General features: G+C 39.7%; 1 protein-coding gene across 3 annotated transcripts; it reads left to right on the plus strand.

Annotated features, from left to right (window-relative positions):
* The first annotated feature begins 256 nt into the window (after positions 1-256).
* camkk2 (calcium/calmodulin-dependent protein kinase kinase 2) lies at positions 257-25,040 on the plus strand. Of its 3 annotated transcripts, none has more exons than XM_028600926.1 (18): positions 257-591; positions 5,993-6,287; positions 7,575-7,916; positions 9,930-9,977; positions 11,066-11,119; positions 12,786-12,837; positions 13,013-13,146; positions 14,346-14,382; positions 14,555-14,576; positions 14,691-14,779; positions 16,941-17,140; positions 17,371-17,424; positions 17,553-17,626; positions 17,718-17,805; positions 19,050-19,181; positions 19,609-19,712; positions 19,920-19,973; positions 22,207-25,040. In XM_028600926.1, the coding sequence occupies exons 2-18, from the start codon at positions 6,060-6,062 to the stop codon at positions 22,277-22,279; spliced, it is 1,785 nt and encodes a 594-aa protein (XP_028456727.1). In that variant the 5' UTR covers positions 257-591; positions 5,993-6,059; the 3' UTR covers positions 22,280-25,040. The 3 variants fall into 3 exon arrangements, with proteins under 3 accessions (XP_028456727.1, XP_028456729.1, XP_028456728.1); XM_028600927.1 differs by lacking the exon at positions 257-591 and adding an exon at positions 649-882; XM_028600928.1 differs by lacking the exon at positions 19,920-19,973.
* The last annotated feature ends 1,850 nt before the right edge of the window (positions 25,041-26,890 follow it).

Genomic DNA, 26,890 nt, shown 5'->3' on the forward strand with positions numbered 1-26,890 from the left:
TGGTCACTATGCTTGGTCACTGTAACATGCTTGATAGGATATGCGTCTACTGTAGTCCATATTTTTTTTTAAACCTGGGTATTACGCAGTTAACTTTTATTTTTCTGAAAAATGACTAAACAAAATACATGTGGTATAAAAACACCACAAAGTTGCTGTTAATTCCGGAGTGCAACTCTCCAGTACACCACAGGAGGGAGCCACTTGGCCTCAAAGTGCTTATAGCAGAAATCCCCAAGAACCACCAAGTGTTTTGGTTGAGGTCGTGAGTTACCCGAAAAGGAGAACAAAAGGTAGCACAACCTTACTCCTCGGAGGATGTAGCTAGGTTTTAATGAAGGATATTGCTGAAACTATTACCGTTAAATTAACACACTGCCCGTTGCCTCAACACTTCCGCCATGTGAAGCACGGGACTCGTGTGGTCAGCTGGATTGGTCCATCGGTTATCAGTCTGCTACATCCTCGGTTTCTCAAACGGCTAGCTAGCTGTCGTAGTACATAAGCTACTTACTGTAACGTTACACCGCAGCAGAAGAAGGAAGAAGAAACCTCACGATTCTGACTTGTAGGCCTAAATTACACGTTAAGGTAATGTTTTTTGTTTGTTTTTTTTACAGATATGATTTGGGTTTTGTTGTCATGTGTAGCGTTGACATCGGGCGTACTGTGGACGTTACTCAGTCGCAATAGTATCCTTGACTCCTGCCCAGCAACATCTGTATCTTGACAGTTGAGACAGCTGCTGACGTTAGCTGAGCTGTTTTGGCTTTGAAGCTCAGCGTTAAGTTAGCTTGATGGAACCTCTAACGACGGTGACACTCGTTTCCTCTGTGGTTTTGTGACAGCGTCGATGAAAAAGACCGTAGTCAATTCTCAGTTGTGAGTATGAGATTGTCATGACCATAATTGCACTAGGGAAGCTAAACCTTTGTTTGTGTTTCTTAAATTGCAGAGTTAACGCAAGAAAACGAGGTAACGTTAATGAGTCTTGGTCTATGGTTTGATTGCGTCAACGTTTAGCTATAATACCATAGTCTGTATAAGTGGATTGTAAAACTGTTTCTATTGTTATTGTTATCTTTTTAAGAATCCAAAGTTGCATGTCCTTTATAAAAGATAGCATCCAAAATCGACATTAATGTTATTTCTTTTTTTATTGTGTCTCTCGTTCAGTATTTTCATTAATATTTTGGGATATGACCACAATTATATATATATATATATATATATATATATATATATATATATATATATATATATATATAATCAGTAAACTTAAAACAGGAGTTGCAAAATTCCTGATCAAAATGAATGCCCCATTATAAGCATATATAGTGGTGTGGTTAAGATGTCACATTGGATTCTTGGATGTTATGTTGCTCATTTTTCACCAAATATTTTCGGACAGTTCATTAACAAAAAGTAATCTTGTAGCAGCCCTAATAATATAATCTGTGATTTGATGATTGATTCAGAGTTGATAATGGGTAAACAATTCTAAAGACTATTTCACAACACTGACTCAATTGTGGTGCATTTTGGAGTTGAATATGTTGACTGTTGTTATGTTGATTAGAAATTTCAGATTCTAAGTACTATTCAGCTGTGATTGTGCGATAACACTGCAGTTAAGTTGGTCGAGGACGTTCATCCCTCCATTTACAGGAGCTTATCTCTTGCACAGCTCCGCACATCACTGACAGGGTTGCTTGTTGATCTTTTAATGAAGCTGGGGATCCTCCTCTGCTCCAGATGGAACTGTGTTGTACTTGTATGTCTGTGGGACTGTGTTTGTGTTGTTATTAATGCTGTACATGGCTTGGACCTCCCGCAAGCTCTGTTAATTCCTCTCTCCCCCTCCCCTCTTGTCCAGATAGGGAAGGTCAGGTCAGTCATGCGACTTTTGTTATGATAAGAGTCGCAGTACGGCATCTGGAGCTAGGCGGCATCTGTTGGTGTTTCACAAGGCTCAAATCTAACTGCTTGTTTGTCGTCTAGCTGGTGTGATGACCAGGGATCAGGGAAGTTTAGGGCTTTAGCCAGCAGTTTAGTCATCCATATAAAGCATCTTTGTCTAGGAACTAGACTTTGGGGCTATACACTGTTTTGGCCCACCAAGGTTAAGCTTTTGTCCAGCCCCCCCTCCCCCCTAATTTGTGGGTTAGTTGTGTCAACGTTCTGTCAAAGTAGCTTTCTCAGGTCCAAGTTAAGGGATTCTGATGAGTGCTTAGGCTAATAGTAGTTCGCAGTTTCAAAAACTCACTTCCAATATAGTGGCTGTTGACACTGAAACATCGTCAGAAACTTAGCTGGCATTCAGCTGCCTTTTGTTGAATTCTCATTCAAATCCTGCTTGGCCAGATAACGAATGCAGACATTAAACCACCAAAGACAAAGTGGACTACTGTCTGACTGATATTCAGGGCTCATTTCCAAACCCTGCTGGGCGGAGAATGAGATTTGCAGTGATATTGTGTGTCTTGCTATAAGTGTTAATATCATGTAAAAGACATTTTCCCATCACCAATGTAGAAACTGCACAGAAACCTCTTAATGTGAATGGAAATGGGCCTTGATGTGAGCCTTACCATTTAACTGAGTTTAAAGTAGGTCGAGTTTGGTAAATTGCCTCTCTTTTTGGGATATTAAAAGCCCACTGTAGCTGGTGCATTGCGAGTTTCATCCAGGGTCATGTCTCTATGTTGTACTCCATTGAGGCCCATTCCACTTATCAGGGCACATTGTGTTAAGTGATAGTGTGCTTAAAAGTCCAACTGGATTTTAAGAGCTTCTTTTTTCAGATGAATGAAGGATAATTTTACCTCCATCCATCCATCTTCGTCCGCTTATCCGGTATCGGGTCGTGGGGGGAGCAGCTCCAGCAGGGGACCCCAAACTTCCCTTTGCCAAGCAACATTAACCAGCTCCGACTGGGGGATCCCGAGGCGTTCCCAGGCCAGGTTGGAGATATAATCCCTCCACCTAGTCCTGGGTCTTCCCCGAGGCCTCCTCCCAGCTGGACGTGCCTGGAACACCTCCCTAGGGATGCGCCCAGGGGGCACCCTTACCAGATGCCCGAACCACCTCAACTGGCTCCTTTCGACGCGAAGGAGCAGCGGCTCTACTCCGAGCTCCTCACGGATGACTGAGCTCCTCACCCTATCTCTAAGGGAGACGCCAGCCACCCTCCTGAGGAAACCCATTTCGGCCGCTTGTACCCTGGATCTCGTTCTTTCGGTCATGACCCAGCCTTCATGACCATAGGTGAGGGTAGGAACAAAAACTGACCGGTAGATCGAGAGCTTTGCCTTCTGGCTCAGCTCTCTTTTCGTCACAACGGTGCGATAAATTGAATGTAATACCGCACCCGCTGCGCCGATTCTCCGACCAATCTCCCGCTCCATTGTCCCCTCACTCGCGAACAAAACCCCAAGGTACTTGAACTCCTTCACTTGGGGTAAAGACTCATTCCCTACCTGGAGTAGGCACTCCATCGGTTTCCTGCTGAGAACCATGGCCTCAGATTTAGAGGTGCTGATCCTCATCCCAACTGCTTCACACTCGGCTGCAAACCGATCTAGTGATAAGGGGATCATTTTACCTGAACAGTAAATTCCACTAGAGTGTCTGCTTTTAAGAATAGTCATGAAAATGTAGAGGTACTACTGGGAAAATGATTATTATTATATTATTATTAAATTATTAGCTCTCTTCCAGAGATAAGCGACATTCCTAACCCAAAGCCTTTGCATTTGATACTGGGTATTGTTAGCCTGGATACCAGCCGAACTTAGCCCCGCCCACAACATTCAAGGTCAGGAATATTCTGACTAGAATCTGAATATGACCACGTCAGGCTAGTGTATTGTAGGACAAGTTGTAACATTCCATGGTGGTGACTAGGGTTGTAACCTAGTAACCATGGAACTAGGGTTGTATCAATACATCGATCTGGTTGGATATATCGATTCAATGATCAACGATCCAATATCATCAATGCAAAGTGAAAACATCGACACATATCATCTTCACGATGCACCTTTATTTTCTAATTCCCACTTTATACTTATTTTTTTGTATATTTGTATATATATTTTTTTTAAATAAGTTTGTTTTTTAATTTAAATGTCTGGAAGAAACAAGTTGTTAGTTGATATAAATGTAACTGATTGTGTTAAACGGCCATACGATATTGTCTCATATCGATTGCAGGTTCCTCAATTGAATCAAATCCCAAAAAATTGTGGCAGACTTCGCGATATCAGCTAATATTGTATAGTTGTCCATAGAATCAACATAGTATCGTATCGTGATAAAAAACTTGTGATTTACACACTTACACCCCTAGAAATGACGATGGAGTACTTTTTGTAATGGCAGATTTACAGCTAGAGACCAGGCAGTCAACAAGACCAAGAAGTTAGTTGCTGACCATTAAAACAGTTATGCTCAGTATGAGTCTCTTTGTAAATGTGTGGTGATTCTTTCTTCCTCTTTGGGGGTTTACATCGCTATATATAGGCTGGCAGTGGAGGTAGAGAGGCCACCTGGAGTGGGTGTTTCTTCCCACACATAGCTCTCATTCTCAACATGGCTGGAGCTCCCACTGTCTTGTTTTTCTTATGGCTTTCCTTTGTTTTCCTGTGTCTGTGAGATTTGCTCAGCTCCCACACAGACAGAACACACAATCCTGTCAAAACCATGACGGAAATCAAGAGGTCCTCTCTGTCTCTTTCTCTTTCCATCCTTCCTTTTCTTCTCTCTCTATTCCTATCACGGATAATGTGCAGATAACAAGCTGAGTGGACTTGGAGATATTGGAAGAGATGCTGTACATATAATAATTAACCATGTTGTGTAACTGACATCAAAAGTAGACTGAACTGTTGCTTTGCAGACATGTCAACTTTGTCCAATTTTGAGCTGAAGTTTGTGATACGAGACCCGTCTGCATGCATTAATTAGCACTTAACAGAATGTGTGGAACAAGTCCAGACTCACGGATGTTGAATATGGAAAGAGCTGTTTCTACGTATGTTTCACAGCTTGTGAACAACATCTCTGTTTTATTTCTTACACCCTTTTATTACACCGACAACTTGGTTCATGCTTGCCTGTCAAACACTGTGCTCTAGCTGTGTGCAGAGGTAATTAAGCGTTAGTTGTGTATATACATTTTGTCATACTTTGTCACAGGATTTATACCAGCCCTAAATTAATCTTGGCTAAAGAGATATAATTAGCCTACCCTCAGATTTTGTTTATCTGGACTCCCACTTCACAGTTGCTTTAATTCCGTTCCTGCATGGCCACACTTGTAAAACAGTAAGAAATTCACTGGGCATTGAGATAGTATGAGGAGTATACTTCAGGTAGGCCCGGTTATTGTTTATCGATATTTGTTCTTCCTACTTGCATAATATAAGGTCTAGGATAGGAGTGTTAATCTTCACTGGTCTCACGATTCAATTAGATAACGATTATCCTGTCAACGATTCGATACGATTCAATATCACGATGCGCCATCTCCTCAAATTTAATATATATTGCTACACGTGTTTTTCATCATCAAATTCAAGCAGTCATATATATATATATATGAACTCCCATTTGTATTGCATCTGCCCTAAAAAAGACACTTCCTGAATGTGTCTTTCACTGCATCAATACAGAATCATCCACGTCCGCCTCGCGATGCAATGATTAATTTCAACACCCCTAGTGGAGGATACAGGGTGTTGTACTATTACTGTTATTATATATTACTGTTATTACAAAATTTTTCTAAAGAGTAGTACTCTTTTTAGGGTAGCTTTTTAAAGATAAATCACAATGTTCTCGTTCTATCCATTGTCCGTTTGCTCTGTCCTACTCAGTACTTTGCACCCTTTAAGGGCTCCACCTGTTAATAAGGCAGTAGATGTCTGAAAAGCCAGCAATTATTCTCCACATGTATTTTTTTATTCTGTAATTTGCCCTTGTGTTTTAGGCACCAATTCACTCCCGAGTTTCCCATCTGATGGAGCAGTGGTTGTCAGTCTTTGTGAAGAGGCACCATGTTTCCTTGTCACGTAACTCCCTGGCCCTCTGCTGAGCCACCGGCCCCCTGTGGTCATGCACCCCCAGCACAGCCCTCACAACCCCTGCCTGATCTGTTGTGCAGCTGTCCCGCTCCACCTTTGAACACCCACTCTGAGACGCCTTCCCCAGACCCCATGGAGTCCCTCATCGTGGTCACGGAGTATGAACCCAGCAGACCACCTGGAGAGGCTGGGGAGAAGGAGGTAAGATGAAACTCCTAATTGGAGTTTCAATTGGAGCCTAATTGGACATATACTGGATGAAGTGATTGCTTGACACATGATGAAACATGTTCATAGTTCTTTTTTCATACCTCCTAGACTTTATCAAATCAAGTAGGAAGTTAGTGTTCTCACTTTAACATTATATGTGCATTAATTTGTGTTTTGTAGATCCATAAATAAATCTAAATTCAGGAAACAGTAGCATGAGTGGAATCAACATTTAACCCACCTGACATAACATAAAACTACTAAAGTGTATTAACTTCACAAAGGTATTTTTTGCCCATCGGTTATATTGGATTGTGTTATATTATAATTCAATTCAATTCAATTCAATTTTATTTATAGTATCAAATCATAACACGAGTTATCTCGAGACACTTTACAGATAGAGTAGGTCTGGACCACACTCTATAATTTACAAAGCCCCAACAATTACAGTAATTCTCTCAAGAGCAAGCAGTGCGACAGTGGCGAGGAAAAACTCCCTCTTGGGAAGAAACCTCAGACAGACCCAGGCTCTTGGTAGGCGGTGTCTGACGGTGCCGGTTGGGGATGCGATGAACAGTGGCAATAGTAGTCACATTAACAATGGAACAGTGACTTCAAATGGTAGTCGTAGTAATTCGTGTCATATCAGTGCGCTGCAGGGCGTTACAGGATGTAGCGTGGCCCAGCAGAGCATGGATGGAAGCAGCAGGGTTCAGCAGGACGCAGCATGACATTGTAGGGCACCGCAGAGCTCAGCAGGGAGTGCAGCAGGACCACGGCGACAGCTGCAACCAAGATCTTGGTGCCAACGTTCTCCAAGGAAATACACTGGGTGAAAAAACATAAGGACTCCGGGGAGTAAACTCCCCAGAAGCTAGGGTTAATAACAAGCATTTCTGGGACAGGATGCACACAAATGGTAATAGAAAGGGAGAGGAGAGAGCAGCTCAGTGTGTCGAAGGAAGGAAGTCCCCCGGCAGTCTAGAACTATAACAGCGTAACTAAGAGAGACAGGTCAATACATGTATTGATGGCATTGTATCTGTTTTTTTATTACAAAAAAATGGAGGCAAAGCTTGCAATAACTTATATTAATGCCTTGAGTTGAAATGTAGAATGTCAGCTGGAAAATAGGCACAAACGGCATTGTTTCAAGTTGATACTTGAACAAAATACTACATATTTACCAACCTATAATGCCTATACGTAGACAACATTACATATGTGACCATGCAATAAGAAAAATAAATAAGATTTAAATGCATCACATTTCAGGTCGAAGAAATGGACAGTTCTGAGACGCCCACGCCAGCTTCCTCTGTGGCGGCATCTTTCCGAACTCCTTCCTGCGACCTGCTGTCCCACACAGTTGGCCAATCGGAGGCTCTGCTACCCGAAAGCCAAGAGCAAAGGGGAAGGTTAACCCTGTCAGACCGGAAACTATCTCTGCAGGAGCGCTCACAAACTGCGACCTCACCCTGCAGCTCACCGGGACTCAACGGGCGTTATATTTACCCATCATTGCCCTACTCTCCCATCACATCACCCCACTCCTCTCCACGCTTGCCCCGCCGGCCCACGGTGGAGTCCCACAGTGTTTCCATCACAGACCTCCAGGTATGGTCAAGCCTTGAGGCTAACACGGTTCCAGTGTTAAGAATTTGAAATTTAAGACCTTCTGGGAAGTTGATTTTGATGCTTAAAATGTGTCCCCAAACAAACAATACGTCTAACACAAAACAACCCTATAAATAACAAAAAGAAATCCCAGGAAGTTAGCTAATATGAGGCTACAGCCAGAGTTAGAATTGTGATTATATAATTGATTGTCTCCGCACCATCTGACCAGTGTACTCCCTCAAGGGCTGCATTGCATAAAGTGTTACACATGAATGAGCAAACTAACTAATGTTCACACAGAGCCAGGCTTGTGGTCCTTTTGAACATCTGTTAGTTATCAAAATATTCAGCATCATACTTGTCTGAAAGTAAAGCAGAAATACATGTGCATTTGTCTTAAAAGCAGCAACACACTCAGTGAAGACTTTGTGGATGCAAAGGTAAGGTCTTATGGTCTCAGTAGATGTAGATAGTAGCTGTGATCCCTGTTACACATAGATGCAGAAACCTGTAAATGTAGGTAGAATCTCTCGTAGGGGTTGCAGAGGTTGTCCTATATTTAGAGCCTTTAGCATTATATACATTTTTTGCTGTCACAGAATTACATATTGTAGATGTGGAAAGAAAGAACACATCTATCTATAAATTGCAGGATCGTCTGTCTGTCTGTCTGTCTGTCTGTGTGTTATGCACAATATCTCTCGAACCGTTAGTCCGATGGATTTCAAACTTAATAGGTGTCTTGCTACGGGCACGAGTAAGTGCACTGCCGTTGTTTGGATTAGAAATGCAAAAGATATCGTTAAATATATCGGTAAAAGAAGCACACTTTGGCTTTTGCCGCTCTAGCCGTTGTCCACTACCCATCTCACACTGTGGACCAGAGAGCAGCGGAGCTTTGGCAGCTAAAATGTGACATATGCCTCAGACCCACAAAAATGTGCAAAGTTGCACTACTTTGGACTGTCTTTGACTTTGAATAAACAAATGACAATTCCCGAATTTAAGTCTTTTTTTGTATTTTTGTATCTCTTTTCGTTGTTGTACTTTGTAGACGGTCCCGAAGCACTCGTCTTGCAGTCTCAACACCAGAATTAAACAGAGCTGAATTAGCACACATTTTATGCATTTCTTTCACATCTACTGCAGTCAGATTCAAGGTGTTCACTCGGAAGGAATTACTTGACATGGGTAGGCACTTGTAATGACAAATCGAATGTTAAGAGGCTAAATGCACGTTTTAAACTTGCCCTGTTTGCCCTAACGCTAGCAGGAGGATAATACGGTGTAGGCAACACCAATTGGTTTCGTTTTTCTCACTGCTGACAGCACTCCAAGTTTACAAACATCAAAGCTACGTGTTGAAATCGACCGGAATTCTCCTTTAAGTCTTTTAATAATCTAGTTCAGAGACCAAAAATCTAATGAATTACATTTAGATGTGTGTTTTTTTAATAAAGAGCTGATTAGTCAGTGCATGCCTAGGTGTTTGTATGACTCATTCTCTGTAGGCTGGGTTCATGTTGTTATCAACACTGAATGTGTTGCTGTCACTCATCGTTTTAAATTCACACTTGCTTTTCACAAGAATAGATTACACACCTGTACGGGACTAGTTCTTTATTAAATTTCCTCTAAAGACTACAAAATGCACTGCAAAACGGTGATAAAACATCATACCTCTCTAAGCTCAAACTTGTATTTTGTAGAGGTTTTACGTTGGGGGGGGGGAAAATGACATTGAACTGGGACAGTGATTGCAGAGTCATACTGACAACATTGGGTACACTAAGTGCAAAATGTTGCACTCACGAGTTTTGGTTGGAAATGGAAACGTAAAAAAGAAAATACTATTGCATATCATTTCGCACGGCGTTCTTAGAAAAAGCCGATTTTGTAAGAATGCTCATGATGTATACTGTAGCTGCTAAAATAGCTGATGTAATTTCATTTGAAAAGAAACTATTTTCTCCTCCTCTCTTTTCTCTTACCTCTCTTTCTCTCTTCAAGGACTGTGTTCAACTCAACCAGTACAAGCTGAAAGATGAGATTGGAAAGGTACCATCAGAGACAAATCACTGATTGCTCCCTTTCACTGACTCTTGCATTTTTCTTCTCCCTTCCGCCTACTGCATGTCTGTCAAGTAGCACATATCATCAAGGACATGCAGTAACAGTCTGCTATCCTCTCTCCCGGCTGTCCTCATTTCCCAAACTCTGTGTAAACTACCAGACCATGGGAGAGTTGGAAGATGGGTGAGAGGCTGGTATAAATAGCGCTCTCTAAGGGTTGTGCGAGGCTTAGTGGATACAAGTGTGTGTGTGTGTGTGTGTGTGTGTGTGTGTGTGTGTGTGTGTGTGTGTGTGTGTGTGTGTGTGTGTGTGTGTGTGTGTGTGTGTGTGTGTGTGTGTGTGTGTGTGTGTGTGTGTTTTGCATGTTTTAGATTGTGGGTTTCATAAGACAGAATGTGCATGGGCACTGTGGATTTCTGCATGAAGGTAGACACGTTAATGTGTTTGTGGTTTTGTGTTTAGCTGAGACAATTAGAGCCTTTCAGGACTGTTGGAGAGGCTCCTGTTATCAGATCATCTCTGGGACTGTAGGACGAGCTCTGTGCTGCCTCTCCAATCTGCTCCCCCAGCAGGAACAGATCCGGCTCTCGCCCACCCCTCTCTCTCTCTCTCTCTCTCTCTCTCTCTCTCTCTCTCTCTCTCTCTCTCTCTCTCTCTCTCTCTCTCTCTCTGTTTGTTTTTGGGCATGAATTTGTGCACACAGGCTACTAATTGGGCCTAGTTTTTATCCTGCATTTCCTGTGTGGGCAGGGGAGCTTGATAACATAAACCAGATCCAGTTTCCTTAATTAGCCTGACATCAAAAATGAAAGAGAGAGGGGGAGATAATTTGAATTTCTCTGTTCTCACTTTGAAGCAGCTGCTACTCTTTCAGTGTACACTGTCAGCCCACACACTTCCCTTGTGTGGGTGTGTGTGTGTGTGTGTGTGTGTGTGTGTGTGTGTGTTTGTTCCTGTGTGTATTTGTATTTATTTAGATTCCTTTGCACATAGTGGGATTTTCACATGAAGAATGACAGTTGCTCAATCTCACTTTATTGGCTTCTGTTCCATTTTACTTATTCCTGGACCAGGGCTCCTACGGTGTTGTCAAGCTGGCTTACAATGAGGATGACAACACATACTATGTAAGTTCTACATGCACACACAAGTCAGTCTCAGTCTCACAACAGTCTCTGTTTCTCTCACTTGTCACACACCCACCCAGACGCACAGACAAACCTGATAATAATCAAACCCTCTTGTCAAATTTGCTGGCGTGATTTCATTTGAATCCTCCACGTATAAAAATGTCTCCAGTTAATTGTGCCTTGCTGAGTACTGTTTATAACACGTCAGCTTGAGATTTTCTGTTTGCCGGTCACGATTATTTCTGCAATTCTCATAAAGCTGCATGATGTTGACAGGCAATGACATGGGGATTATTTTAATATTCCTCCCAAGTGACAAAGCCCACATGTCGCATTCAGTGATTATATCATTGCCATAATAACTGAAGGAATTGATGCTATTACAAAAGTCTGTCTCCAGAACAGGGAAAATATCTACCAAACAATGTAGCTGTCACACATTGCGCTTTTTGTTCAACGCTGCCTTGATGGTTGTTAGGAATGGTAATTGTTCAAGACGGCAGGAAAAAAATTCAATATGCAGAAAAAGCTAAACTTATGATGGACCAATAAAATAATTGCTTAAAGGGATAGTTTGGGATTTTTTGAAGTGTGGTTGTATGAGGTGTGTGCGTATTACCTAGTAGAGTTGATGGCAGTCGGCACGCCCCCAGTTTGGAGAAGCAGGCAGGAGCTACAGGAGCTAAGCACTGCACTGCTGTTGACAGAGGCAACAGCATTGTGTTACTTTAGCGTTTTAAAGGGTTAGTTTGGATTCATCATAATCACACAATAACACAAACAACCTAACCGATCGAGTCAGCGGTAGACCAGCATACCTCAAACAACCCCACTTCAAACATTTCCAACTATCACCTTTAGTTCTACGATCTGGCAGTCAAAAATTAGCTCTTGAATTAGATCATCTATTTTGTTTAAAATCATTTATTCTTTGCGTCTATCCCTGTTTAGTCCTCCTCTTGTTTTTAAAAAGGTTTTATTTAACAACTACACTCACTGAAATTACAAGTGTCACAGTCCTGTCACAGACCAAGCAGTGTGGCAGAGATTTCCTTAGCCCTGAAATGTGTTTGTCATGTATGTGTTGTTTATGTCCTTATGTTTTTTACTGTTATGTGTTCAATCACAAAGCAGGGCAAATCTTTACTTGTGTATTTAATCTCTAATTTCAAAATGAAGCAGATGAAGTTAGCTGACAAGACCCAGAAGTCCATCCGTTTTATTTATATAGTCCAAAATCACAAATTTGTGTCAACGTATTGTCACATTTTCTGGAGTAATATTTTAAGATAAGGAGGCATTGTACATTACATGTATGCTTGCATTTTAGTCATTTTGCACCAGGGTTCTTCTTTTGTAAGTCTAGCTTTTATACGTTTGTAATCCTTTGTGCTGATGACGCTGGTCAGTGTTAGCAGTCACAAAGGATGCTCAAGGTGAGGAGAGCAATGTAATGGTGCTGGGATATTCATTTGTAGGTGTGTGAGTGGGTGCACTGTCATATATGCATCACCTCACTCTGCTGTCTTTTACTCTCCTCTTTTGTCTACCTCCCTGTTCCTCTTTTCTCTGGATCTCTTGCCCACTTGGCTCTCCCAACCCCTCTGCTTTCCTTCTCTTATCCTCCCTTCTGTCCAAATCCACCTCCTGTTCTCTCCTGTAGGCGATGAAGGTGTTGTCCAAGAGGAGGCTGATGAGGCAGGCAGGTTTCCCACGTAAGTCTGGAGCCAGGGGCAGATGGCTTAAACAGCAGAGAGCACAGTGTCTTGTAATACTCCAGTGGTACATGAACACTACAAACCAATACTGAAACTCTGTTTTTTGTCCCATCTTGTTCTTCTACCATCTGTGACTCATGCCCACACACACTGTCCCTCTCTCCTCCGTCAGGGAGACCTCCCCCTCGTGGAGCCAAAGCAGTCCCTGAGGGTCCCCCTCAGCTCAAAGGACCCCTGGAGCGGGTCTATCAAGAGATTGCCATCCTGAAAAAGCTTGACCATTCTAATGTGGTGAAACTAGTAGAGGTAGGTACATTTTGGCTGTTTACATTTAGTCTTAACCTTAAAAACGTTTTAAACTGAATTGTGTGTTGCGATATCTGTAATGTCTTCAAACATTACAACATTTTCCAATCCATAGTGGCTTTCATGTCAAGAAGGAACAAGTGGAGGTATTAGATTTAGGTAAAGAAAAATCTGAACATGATCAGGCCAACTCAAGCTAAAACCGTACACAGTAAAACAATCCTTTGATTATGCCTCTTCTCTCTAAAGAGCAACAAAGGTATGTTGCCAACTTGCTAATGGAACAATTTGAACAGAAGCCTCAGCCTCAGCAGAGTGTCACAGAAGGAAGGAACAAATAAGTATCAAAACAACAATCTCCATTATTTACATTATTAAAATTATTTACATAAAAAAATATAGGGCCCTTTTGTTAGGGTTACCTAATGTGCTGAAAAGTACTACCCTTTCCAAAAAATTAATAACATTAACATAATATAATGTGATGTACTACATGACGTGAAAAATGTGGTATTATTTAGTTTATATAATATGATGTACTATTTCGTACATACAGTACAGGCCAAAAGTTTGGACACACCTTCTCATTCAAATGCATTTCCTTTTATTTGCATGACTATTTACATTGTAGATTCTCACTGAAGGCATCAAAACTATGAATGGACACATATGGAATTATGTACTTAACAAAAAAGTGTGAAATAACTGAAAACATGTCTTATATTTTAAGATTCCTCAAAGTAGCCACCCTTTGCTTAAATATAATATGTTTTCAGTTATTTCACACTTTTTTGTTAAGTACATAATTCTATATGTGTTTATTCATAGTTTTGATGCCTTCAGTGAGAATCTACAATGTAAATAGTCATGAAAATAAAGAAACACATTGAATGAGAAGGTGTGTCCAAACTTTTGGCCTGTACTGTATATATCAGGTAGTATATACATTCATATAACACTCTGTTATACAGCCCTATAAAGAGCCTCAAATACAACAAAACTGTGTGTGGATTTGTTTTTACTGCATACAAAAGATGATCTTTTGTGTCTGTGTCTGTCTGTCTGTCTGTCTGTCTGTCTGTGTGTGTGTGTGTGTGTGTGTGTGTGTGTGTGTGTGTGTGTGTGTGTGTGTGTGTGTGTGTGTGTGTGTGTGTGTGTGTGTTTACACTCATTTCCATTTCTCTGTGTTTTGGTGCCAGGTTTTGGATGACCCCAGCGAGGACCATCTGTACATGGGTATGTTCCAGACAGACAGTCAGCCTTCAGAACAACACACACACACACACAGTCACACAGTCATGCATAAAGTAAGCATACAACAAAGGTATTAGAAATCCATCTTAAAATATCTTGTTTTTTTGTGTTTGTTTGTGTCTTATCACTTGCCTCATCTTTGTTTCTGTCGCAGTTTTTGAGCTGGTCAAGAAAGGGTAAGCTTAAGCCTCTTTTATGGTATTTTTTATTTATGATTGTGTCATTGGAATGAGCTCATTAATTATCATTGCTAATTGTGTGTGTGTCTGTGTGTCTGTTTATGTATTTAGGGCTGTGATGGAGGTGCCGACAGATAAACCTTTCAGTGAGGACCAGTCACGCTTTTATTTCCAAGATCTGCTCCGGGGAATCGAGTATTGTGAGTCTTCTAAACCTCCTTTTCCACTCAGTCTGTGACTACATGGTAGAGCATTAAGAATGGGTGATTAGGGTTGTGTATCTATCTCTCTTAGGTGATTTGTTACGCATCCAGATACATCTTGATTGAACACTGATTCAATACTGATCCCGATGCAGTTTAAAACAGAATCATCGTAGATTCATTTTGACTTGCAACTTAAAATTAATTACAAAAAAGGAAATCCAATACTTTCTTAGTTTTCCAACCTAGATTGAAAATGTTTTGTGTTATGCCTGGTGCTTAATTATCATCAGACACTAATTTATCATTTAACTTAAACATTTGTGTTGCAAAATTAGCCTAATACACAATAATATCCCATAATTAGCTGTACTTGCCTGTATTTTCTAATATCTTCCATGTAATAGAGATAAAGGTCTACTATATACAGACTTGTCTAAATTAGACTAATATAATCCTGCTATCAAGATAAAGCTGTTTTGTATCTTGATCCGTCTTTATCCTACAATTCTTCAATTCCATTTACATAAGGCCTTCGTCTGTGCAGTTCTTGACTCTAGCCACCCACAAGGCTCATTTCACATCAGCTCAGTGGCTCTTAATGTATTTCAGCACAGGAGGAGAGGTTTTGCACGAAAGGGTCGTCTAGGAGACTACTAAGAGGAGGAGAGGGAGGGCTCTGCACCAGGGACACTGAAACTGTCAGAACCTTAATTCTTTCTCATTATAAGTAATTGTAACTGAACAAGGGTTGGTAGTTAGGTTGGTAATTGCTTAAATGTTTATCCAACTTCCTGTCAAAATGCACTGCCAGAGATTCCTCCTCAAGCCATTATTTTATGTTATGTTTTATGTTATCATCATCATCAAGCCAACAACTGATGTGTTTACAAAACTGGGAACTATATTCTCAGAAGGCGAAGCACTGCTACTTCTGCTACTTGGGCGGAGTGATTTGCTCGCAGCACCTGAGAAGCCCCGTGGTGAGGAGCAGAGAGTAACAACGGTGCTTTTCAGGTGTTGCGCTAATCACTCCGCCCAAGTAGCAGTTCTTTGCCTTCTGAGAATATAGTTCCCAGTTTGTATACGGTTAGAAGATGGCTGCGTCTCATGTGACCTTGTTATTTGTGAGTATATGAATCACAACATGTAAATAGGAAAATGTTGGTGTTATTTTGCCACTTATTGGGAACAGTAGGCTAGATGGAGCCAGTTACCTCCAGGATTTGTGCTAAACTAGGCTAGCGGTGGGTACGTCAGACAGAGTTACGACACGCACGGAGATGAGAAGGGTATTTGTGGACTTATCTAACTCTGGGGGATACGGTGAACAAGCTAAAGTCCCAATAAAAATTAAAATACTGAGAAGGTGAAAATGTTATCTTAAGACTAGGGCTGTCAGAATTAACGCATTAATCGTGACACAATTAAGGGCAGAGCAGAATGCGTACATTTGTTTTAATCGCATGCCGCCATTTATTAATTTATTTTCACTTCACTCGGCTTCACGTCGTGCCTAACAGGCTACTATTTTGACCCTTTGTCGCTCCGTTACTTATCATCAAGCTGCAATACTTCCTCGTAACACATCCTCCTGCTGCAAGCTGCAGGCATGATGGAGAAATGCAGCAGCAACACAATTCTGAATGCCGCTTTTTATTTTCCAAAACTCCCGGACGACTCGTAGACATGTCGAAAGCCATATGCACATTGTGTAAAGCCAAATTAAAATATCACCGAAGCACGTCAAGCTTGAGCTACCACCTACGAGCTAAGCATATTTTGGAGAGTGCTACAGTAAATAAATAATAAACTAATACAAATCTTAAAGTCAAGTTCATAAAGTAACTTTCTTTGCATTCATTTGATTCCCAATCAAGATACCCTGGTAAGAATTGCTTTCCATTGTTAATATGTACTTAAAAACACTTCTGAAATGCAAAATAATAGAATTTTAATAATGTGATAAAACATGCGATTAATCGCGATTAACTAGAAATTCAGCGATTAATCACAATTGAAAAATAATAACCGTTTGACAGCCCTACTTAAGACCCCTCTGTAAGAGAAGTTTCATCATATCTCGCCATAAACATAATTCCTCAAATGGGATCTTGTTGCTGTAATCGTTTAAAAAAAAAAATGTATTTATCAACAGTACATTACCAGAGGATCATCCACAGAGATGTCAAGCCGTCTAACCTGTTGGTGGGAGAAGATGGACACATCAAGATAGCAGACTTCGGAGTCAGTAACCAGTTTGAGGGGGCTGATGCCCTCCTGACCAGCACCGTGGGAACACCTGCTTTCCTTGCCCCTGAAGCGCTCTCTGAGACCAGAAAGAACTTCTCTGGAAAGGTGAAGAAACAGTTGGCTAACTAGTGCCCTCTGGGGATGATTTACAGAAATACATGAACCATTGTTTTTGGTAACTAAATCTTTATGAATACTAGTAATTAGTATTCACATATAATTTACTGTCCTAGATTTCATATATTATGGGGGAGTACAGTGGTGGATTTCAATGATCATACATTGAAGGAACAATTTCTTAACGTAAACTCTTTGTTATGTTTTTTATCATGTAGGCTTTGGATGTTTGGGCCATGGGAGTGACACTTTACTGCTTCGTCTTTGGAGTTGTGAGTGTGTGCTTTGGCAAAAATAAATACAGTGAACATTTAGATTTTTGTTTGTTGTTTTGGAGTTTCTCCCAAATTACAATCTGCTAGTCTTCTATTGAAACCAAGATCTTTTTTTTTTTATTCAGTGTCCATTTATGGACGAGCGCATCGTTAGTCTTCACCAGAAAATCAAGACACAACCTGTGGAGTTACCTGAACGGTCAGTTCTGCTCCTCCAATCATCTTCTACTTTGCACAATGTGATTTAAATGCGACTTCATCTGTAGCTGTGATTCTTTTTGTCTCAACAGTGCTGACATCTCAGATGATCTCAAAGATTTGTTGCTGAAAATGCTGGACAAGAATCCAGAGACCAGAATATCAATCCCACAGATTAAGGTAAACGCTCACTTTCAATTAAGATGCTGGTTTTCCATTATTTTGCAGCGAAGCACATTAGATATTACATGGAGAGCGGTATAAACCACCTGACACAGAGCTTTATAAAGAGAAGAAGTGTCTGTGTAAATGGGTTTAAATGAACTGTAGTCTATATCCACGACGTTCCACTTTCGGGATTGCTTCGGTGCCGCCGGAAGTTACGCCAGATCAGAATCCGCTTTATTTGTCAGGTATGAGGACACATACGAGGAATTTTGCTTTGGATTATACAATGCTCACAATGTTCTTACTCATACAAAACAAACAATTATACACACTATAAACAGAAACAATATAGACAGGTTGAGGCAGTAGTGCAATGAAGAGTGCAAGTGTGCAGGAGTAAATTATTTTTTTGATAAATTATTATTATTTTAATTATGGAGCGCAGTGCAACGGATGCTGGAATAAATAAGTATTATGTTATTATATAAGTATTATATTACAGTGTGAACAGCTCTGAAATAAACAATGATGAATAAATAATAAGTGGAACCAGTAAACAGGTGCTGATGTCACTCTTTTCGTCCAGATGTCCGTTACCTTCCGCTTTCTTTGTGTTGGAATTTTAAACTCTGGTCGATTTATGAGGACTATGGTTAACCGCTCCTCAGATCTCTGCAGGGAAAATCCAGACAGCTAGCTAGACTATCTGTCCAATCTGAGTTTTCTGTTGCACGACTAAAACAACCTTTGGACGTACACACGTTCCACCAAAACAAGTTCCTTCCTGAGGCCATTTTGCAGCGGCACTGTCCCTCTGTCCGGTGCTTACTGCCGCCCACGACGATTGTGATTGGTTTAGAGAAATGCCAATAAACCAGAGCACGTGTGGACTAGCCAGACCCTCCTCCGCAGCGCTGTAGAGGAAGGTCTGGCAATGTGAGACTAAATGAATAGAGACCAGTGCATTTTACAGGAAGCCATTCTTTGATCTGTACATGAAGCTGTCCTGCTAGTGATGCCTCAGTGACAATGTGCTGTGGTGTAATACAAACCTTTTGTGGTTGGAAGAAAAAATGGTTTGTCAGCTTCAGATCTTTGGCAATACTACACACAATACATGACAGTCCAATCTGTTTTGTAATGTTCATAATTTAAATATGACCTTTATGAAAGTCTTTCAGTAACGCGTTTGTCAGAAGATTGTAACCTGTGACCTGCATAGCTTAACTTGATCTACTCCTCACGTTTCCATCCAGGTGCACCCATGGGTGACGAGGCACGGCGCTGAGCCTCTTCCCCTGGAGGATGACAACTGTTGTATGCTGATTGAGGTGACCGAGGAGGAGGTGGAGAATTCTGTTAAACACATCCCCAGCCTGGCTACAGTGGTGAGTTTATGAACTTGTTTTTGTCTCATAAAAAAAACACTCATTAATGAACAACACAGTTGTGCCCAAGTCTAATTTGTTTTTGCTTCTGGTGTCATTAAGTCAAATATCACCAGTGGGTACAGTTAGTTTTCAATTCAGCTACCCTGAGAGAGGCATTCCAACTGTCAGATGTCACCTACTGAGACATGACTGTGAATGAATGCTTTTCTGGATTCATTGATAATTCTCTGTACATTTGTCTAGTAAGAACAGTGATATATCATTACATAAGTGAAGTTTATGAAATAAAAAGTGTTGATGTTACCATAACCCCACCCTTGTTTTACAACAGGCCACTGTCTAAATTCAAAGTAAAGCTTTTCTTTATCCCATTTCTAAGCATACATTTTGGATTTGTGTATCATTGTTCACTATTCTTTTTTAGATCATGGTGAGAACTATGCTGAGGAAGCGCTCCTTTGGGAACCCCTTTGATTGGGGCCGTAAAGAGGACCGCAGCAGTTTGTGTGCTCCAGGGCAAAAGCTCACGTAAGGATTATTTACAGACAGTTTAAAGATTCTAAACTCTGTCTCTCGCAACGGTTTTGCAGTAATGTTAGGAGTCAAAGTACTCTTACCAGTGTGATGTTACTGCCATATTCTCACTTGGAGCTGTTTGGTCCTTTTTCACTTTTGTACAGTATAGCCAGCTAATGTTTGTCAAGTATCATTTATCTTCCCTCTCCTGCCCTGCAGGAAAGGCAGAGCAGGCAATGTGAGATACTGCTACATTCATTGTAACCAACGAAGGTAAATAACTTTAGCACAACTCCTGCCTGCTGTAGTACTGTTTAAAGGTCCCATATTATTTTCAGGTTCACACTTGTATTTTGGATTTCTACTATTATTTTGGGTTTCAACTGAAACATGTTTAAAAAGCACATTATTTTTCTCATACTGTCTGTCTGAATATACCTGTATTTACCCTCTGTCTGAAACACTCCGTTTTGGTGCTTGTCTCTTTAAGCCCCCCCTCCCGTCTGCTCTGATTGGTCAGTGTTTCCAGGTCTTGAGGGAATGACTGTAATGGCACTGTAACAGAACTGTCTATCTATATATAGAAGGGCTGCACAATGTATCATTTTTTTTATCGTCATCGCAATATCAACTGACGCAGTATACACATCGCGAAAGGCTGCGACATATTGCAATAGACACAAAACAAAAAGAAAATATCAGTAGAAAACTGCTCATCAAAATGTAACTGTCATTCTTTTTTTAGTGGTGCCATTTATATTCAATATAATGTTAAATTTGTTCAACAAAAGAATGTTGTAAATGATTTACTTTGTAAATTGTATTTGTTTTAAATTCAACAGCACAACTGTACGGAAGTCCTGATGGCTCGTTTAAAGGCACAGTTTCTAAATACGGGCTGTGTGCATTTGTCTGGGGATTGAGCATTTCAATACTTTCTCAGAATTTTTATATAACCTCTACCTGCTGTATGATAAAAAAAGACATGGAAATGTTACTTTTTACAATATGGGACCTTTAAGTGCTATATAGTATACTTTAAGACCCCTGGCATGATATAAGCAGCTGTATTTCTTAATATTGCTTTAATGATCAAATACTCTTGTGCATCGAGTGTGTATAAGTATGTTTTGATTGGACAAGCCATCTTTGGGAATGTTGTGCTGTGCTCTAGAGCAATGATCTTCAACGGGGGGGGGCGGTCCGCGACCCCTAAGTTTTTTCCCCCCCAAAATTAAAATATGTCTGAAAATATTAACATGAATCCAACATATTATTAGCAAAGATAAATCGGCCTATTTTTCAAAAACAACAACCTCAACAACAATGATGATACTGTTACTGGACTGTAAGGTAGCCACTATGGTAACCATCAGTTAGGCTTATGTGTCTTTGACATTAAAACATGATTATATATGAATATGTAAATAAATTATTTTAATAGCTTAGTATTGTAGGACACCATAAAAGGGTATGCGTATAAGCTTTAGGCCACCCCACACATTGTATATTTTAGTCCCTGTTTATTAAACAACTCTATTTCATACAATATGTAGTAGGGGGTCCCTGACCATCTCTCTTTCAGGTTAGGGGTCCTTGGCCTAAAAAACATTGAAGACTCCTGCTCTAGAGTCTATAGTACCTGCAAGCTGATTTACTGTATTTGTTTTGTCTAAGGGGGCTTTTGGTGAAGCATGCGGTGTGTAGTGCAGAAAATGCCATTTGGCGACATATCATATTATAATATTTAAATAGTTAACGCTAAATTTGACTATTTTGTATGAACAAGGCCATGACAAGTGACCAGAGCTTATCATGTTCTGAGCACCTGATCTGTGGATTAATGCACAATATTATGGGGATGTGGACATAATATCATGAACACCTCCACAACCCAATTGTAATCCAGTTGTAGTTGACACTGTGTAGAGAGGTGTTGATACAACTGTGCAGTAATACTTGAGGCTGCAAGTTGTGGTGTTGTGTTCATTGGCATTATATTATAAAGTGTTAATGTGTAAGCAGCTACATATAATAGTACTACACTTAATACAACTTCCGAGAATCGAATCAAGGCCTGTCTGACAGTCAAAACAAAAGTAGCATTTTCAAGTATCATTCACTCATTCATCATGAGCCCAAAGCCTCCATTTATGCTTTTTTAAGTTGTTCCTTAATCCTTTGCATGAATCCCACTCTCCACACTTATTCAAAGGACCTGTAAATAATATGTATTTGTGTCTACTTGACAAAATGATTAACTTTGATATAATGTTTCCCCATTTTTACCCCTTCTCTTTATTTTCTTCAGTTGTCCCTTGTGTATGATATGTAAACTTGCCCTACAGCATTTCCTTCGTGCTCGCTGCCTCACATTATGTAACAATTAAGTGGTTGGTTTCAGTTCCTAAACATAGCTTAAGAGTATCTTATTCCTTTCTCTGTTTAGTGATACAGGCCCATAGCAGTGTGTTATCTAAGGCTGTGTCTCTGATGTGTTACTTAGGAAACAGGAGAGCGGTGATGGCATGAGAAGTATGGACTTGCCCTACGTGGGAGAGGATGAGGCTCTTTCCTGATGCAGAGGCGTCATTATCCACGCTGGAATCTGCCTGCCTGCAACCACACAGCACAAACTCCCCTTTACTCACAGTTTTATACTTGCTGCCGACACCTGTGTACATTCCCCGGGGTTAGGTGGACAAGTCTGCCGGACGCAGAAAAAAAGAGAAACGAACGATTTAAGAACAACACTTTGAAAGCTTTTATTCCATTCTCTCCTCTTTTAAAGGCTCAGTTTGGGGTTGTGGGACTTGGGACTGTCCCATGGGAACCTTCCATTAGAAGATCCTCCTGAACCTTGAACCTGTCTTCAGCTCTTATTGCCCAACCCAGTCTCCTCCTCTTATCCCGCATGCATTTATAGTCCTTGCATGCTTTGTCTCAGGCTTCAACTGTACAGTTTTGTGTTTTATTGTAGTCTAGCCACTTGTGTTTCTCCTTGTCTTTACCTGACAATTCTTTCAGGTATACAGGGCATGGGAACAGGAGTTGGTGATGGTTTATGGGGTTGGGATGGTTGTCTTAACCATCACCTTCGACATTCTCTTTAGTAGAGCAGGTTTCTTGACGATGATTGTCTGGTTCACTCTGCTTCAGAGTAGCAGTGCCCAGTTTTGTAACATATTTTAGAGTAAAGAATCTGTACAGTTTTCCCAAAATGTAAAAGCAGAGTGAAAAAATGTTTACTTCATTGAATGCATGTGTTTACTTTCCTAATGCAAACACTCTATAAGCTATTTATCAACATTTGCACGCTCATAGGCGCACTTAACGCAATTTTTCTTTTAGTCGTATCACTGACTCCCATTTACGTCAATCAATAGAAAGCTTTAAAACTGTTTCTACAGTGCTTTGTGAACAATCAAATTCCTCGTAACAGCATACAAGATTGCATTGAAAAATAATGGATTTTCTTCTCTGAAGCTAGTGCTTCTAGGGAATCTTTGTATGATTTTTAGGTGTATTATTAAATTCATAGAGCTACAACAAATTAAGTAATGAAGGTACTGATCTACCAAATGCATATGAGAAAAGCAGAATGTTTTGGTGCAAAATTATTCTGTCTGCAATGGTTCAAATTGTTGTTTTTATTGTTTAAACTGCAAACAAGTTCTTTTCAGTTATTTGGACAAACAAGGTTGTATGTTGAGAAGCAGAGTTTCAGCTGTCATGTATTTATTTCACTTCTCAAAGTGGATGCTTGTATGTAGACTGAAAACAGAAAATAATGACCTCAAGGTAAAATTGTGAATGTTCTTGTTTAATTTGTTTTGTATTGTTGAGAATCACTGGTGTTTTTTAAAATAACACATTTTTAGGACACGAAACATTTCAGTTATGTCTAACTTTGTATAGTCAGTATAGTACAGTAACTTAAAAGAAAAAAAACCTTTAAACTATTTGTTCTTCACTAAGTTGTGAGAACTGGCTACCGAAGTCAGATTCGAGATGAAAGCATAGTGCAGCTGCAGACTTTTTGTACAAATCTATGCATGACATATTTGTAGAGGTGTTGAACTTAAAAAGTTGTCAGCTTTGATCGAAGGAGTAGGCCACTGCAAATATTTTAAATTAATTATAAACTACTTTTTTTTTAATGTATTGATGTGTTTCACTTTCGATGATCCTAAAACATAAAATCATCATTTTTCCACTTTTTTTCCTTTTGTTTACCACCATGTTTTCTATTCGATATTTCGATATGTTAGTGTACGGCATTTAATGCATCTCCAACATAGAATAATATATAGATATTATATAATAGAATTGACACAATATTAATTATAACATTTAATGCTTCCACATTACATCAGCACTAATGTGTTTAAGGTATAAGAAAGGGACTTTGGATTTCTTTTTATTTACTACTTGCATGTCACTCTAAACTGCCTGTTTTCTAAGACTAGTACTATGCATATGATGTGTCTTTCTCTGTATGGTGCAGTGGCACGCCCTGGCACATTGTTACGTACAGTGGCTGGAGGAGGAGGGCTGTATGCAGTTGACTGATTTTAATTGATTTTTGCTTACCCGACGTGTTTTCCAGAAAGATCTAATTAAATTGTGCTCCTCACTGTGGAGTGCTGCAAATAGAGACAGACACTCTGGCTATAGATTTCCATAAAACTACTTGCACTGTACTTCTAAAAGATATAAGTCAATGATGATAGCCAATGATCTTTTAATCCCCATGATTTAGCCAGAGAGGTAATTGCAGAAATGCCTCCAATTTGTGTTATTCTGTGAAATGTTACCTCATTAAAACACGCTTTCCACATAGGTATAAGAGATATTACATTCTCATATGCTGGATGTTGCTTTTGTTATCTAAGATCAAGTTTTTACCTTAAGAAAAACAAGACAGCAACTTCCCCTTTGGTGTGAATATTCTGCCCTCCACGACCAACAAGAATGAACTGAAGGACAGTTTGGGTCTGACTGACAAAGTGCAAGCCACAGAAAAGTTGTAAGAATATTTTATACGTACAATATTTAAACTTGTATTTTGTTTGAATACAGTCGTTGCCCACTCTTGTCAGAAGGGCCCAGCTAAGTGATTAACCTTTATTGTTCACACGATTCGCATTCTGTAAATTTATTTCATTAAGATCTTTGGGGGGCTCTTTTCCCCTAAATGCATGCCAACATACTGAACACATACCAATGTATTGTCATAGCATGTGAGGTCTTTGACAACAAAACGGGACCTTTAAATTAATTATTCTATACAAACTGTATCTTGTTCATCTTTGAATAAAATATAATGCCTTTCTGCAATGTTTTTGGCCTGAATGTTGTCGAGCTTTGTGTTAACAGTTCTAGAAATAACCACTAGTGTGTGCTGTGTACCATAACATTTCAGAGGCTGTCTCTTGGGAGCAGTATATCACAGTTTGTTCCTTTCTTGTATACGACGACAGCAGATTTTCTACATCTGCCATATTCTTGCAACTGCTTTAAATTGAATGCATTTACATATCTTCTACATTCAAACTGTACAGATTAATTGGGACAACAAGATTTCCTTGTTAGTTTATATACGTTTATATTGTGTTTATGACTCACTATTTAGACGTGATCAGTACAATTTCTGAGGCTACTCCTTTTTTTAAATTTGTGTTTACATGAGGAAAGCTGCATTTAAATGCAGAAGTTACAGTAATACCTTAGTGACTGAAGATGCAGTTCCTCTAATTGCCTCTAGATGCTGACAAAGAGTCCAAATTGTGTACAAAAGAAAACAAAAACAAACGTTTGACCTTATTATCCTGAGTTAGACTTTAGCAAAACAGATATGGGCTTCTCTCTTAATTTTCTAATAAAAGAGAAATGCTGTTGAAATGATGTTCCTCAGAAGTGCTACATGAGTTTACGGGTTTGTCAGAAGCATTTACATTTCTTTTCATAGTAATGGTGCAACATATTTACATTACATCTCTGTGTTACCAATGTCCATTTAGAAAATGTTTTAATGTGAAAAGTAAATGATTTTGTGTCCTCAAAAGATTTAAATAAGAAGAAAGAGCATGTTAGAAATAAATCCATGATTCAAAGTACCAATAATGAAAATATTTACTAACTCCTATCTAGGTATCTACTAGGTGATGCCTTAATCTCCCGTAGAATAGTTTTCCTAGTTTAATCATGATGTTGACTTGATTTGGCCTTTGTGCCACCTGCATTTTACAGCTTTTGGTTTGGAAAATATGTCAACATACGTATAACAATTTGACGTTCAGTCTCCACACTTCAGAAGGTTTGAACCATCTTGGGAAACAAAGTGTGACACTGACCTCTTGTGATGATTTCATAGCATTGCCGTTCATCTGTCCAAATGATAAGACTGGAATGACCCATCAATTATTTTGACAGATTACATGTTCCTTTGTTATTGAGATTCATGCTAATATAAATATTATATAAATTAAACACACCAAAAAGTAAATCTTATATCAGACAAATACAGGAATGGGACAAAATTATTTCTGTGCATGGCATCATTGGGATTTTTGTTTTTGTGATACTAAAATCCAAATAGAAAACGCTGTTTGAGGCACACAAACCAGTGAGTTATAAATGTGAAGAGCTTAACAACAACAATTGAGCATCAGCCATTTTACAAACAGCCATGAACATCAAAACATCAGCAGAAAAAAAATCCAAAGGGTAGGTTTGAAATTGGTCAAGTCTCCGGGGCTGAAGCCGTCACAAATCAGGCTTCACTGCTGAAAAAGTGTTTATCATACAAGTGTAAATGTAGCTTAGATGCCACTTTGGGTCTTGTGGTGTTATGCTCCCCACTGAGGTACATAAGGGAACCTAAAACCCCACATCAGCAAACGAGAAGTGCTGATTGTGACAGAATCTGAGCCTTCAGTCTTCATGCTCAGTTAATTGTTTACCTGCTGCAGGCTGCCCGTGGTAAGGAAAGAACAAAAATTGCACTCAAACTATACACCAAAAGGCTTGCTCAGCGTTCTGAAAAACTACACGCTTAGACCTACTTCTGCCTTTTCTCTTGCTTTCAAAAAGAAAGATCATAACATCAAAAGTTTGAGCAGTTAGAAAAGTATAATAAAGAGCAAAACAACCTTTCAATTAGTAACAGAGAAAAAACAAATTAACTT

This window comes from Perca flavescens, chromosome 16, assembly GCF_004354835.1.
Source record: "Perca flavescens isolate YP-PL-M2 chromosome 16, PFLA_1.0, whole genome shotgun sequence".
NCBI classification, from domain to species: Eukaryota; Metazoa; Chordata; class Actinopteri; order Perciformes; family Percidae; genus Perca; species Perca flavescens.

What these genes read in the sequence shown, in the direction of transcription:
- camkk2 (XM_028600926.1), top strand. Translation starts at nt 6,060, where the DNA reads ATGTTTCCTTGTCACGTAACTCCCTGGCCCTCTGCTGAGCCACCGGCC. An exon ending in GAGAGGCTGGGGAGAAGGAG is followed by an intron (nt 6,288 to 7,574) that starts GTAAGATGAAAC and finishes ATCACATTTCAG; the next exon opens with GTCGAAGAAATGGACAGTTC. An exon ending in ATGTGGTGAAACTAGTAGAG is followed by an intron (nt 13,147 to 14,345) that starts GTAGGTACATTT and finishes TTTTGGTGCCAG; the next exon opens with GTTTTGGATGACCCCAGCGA.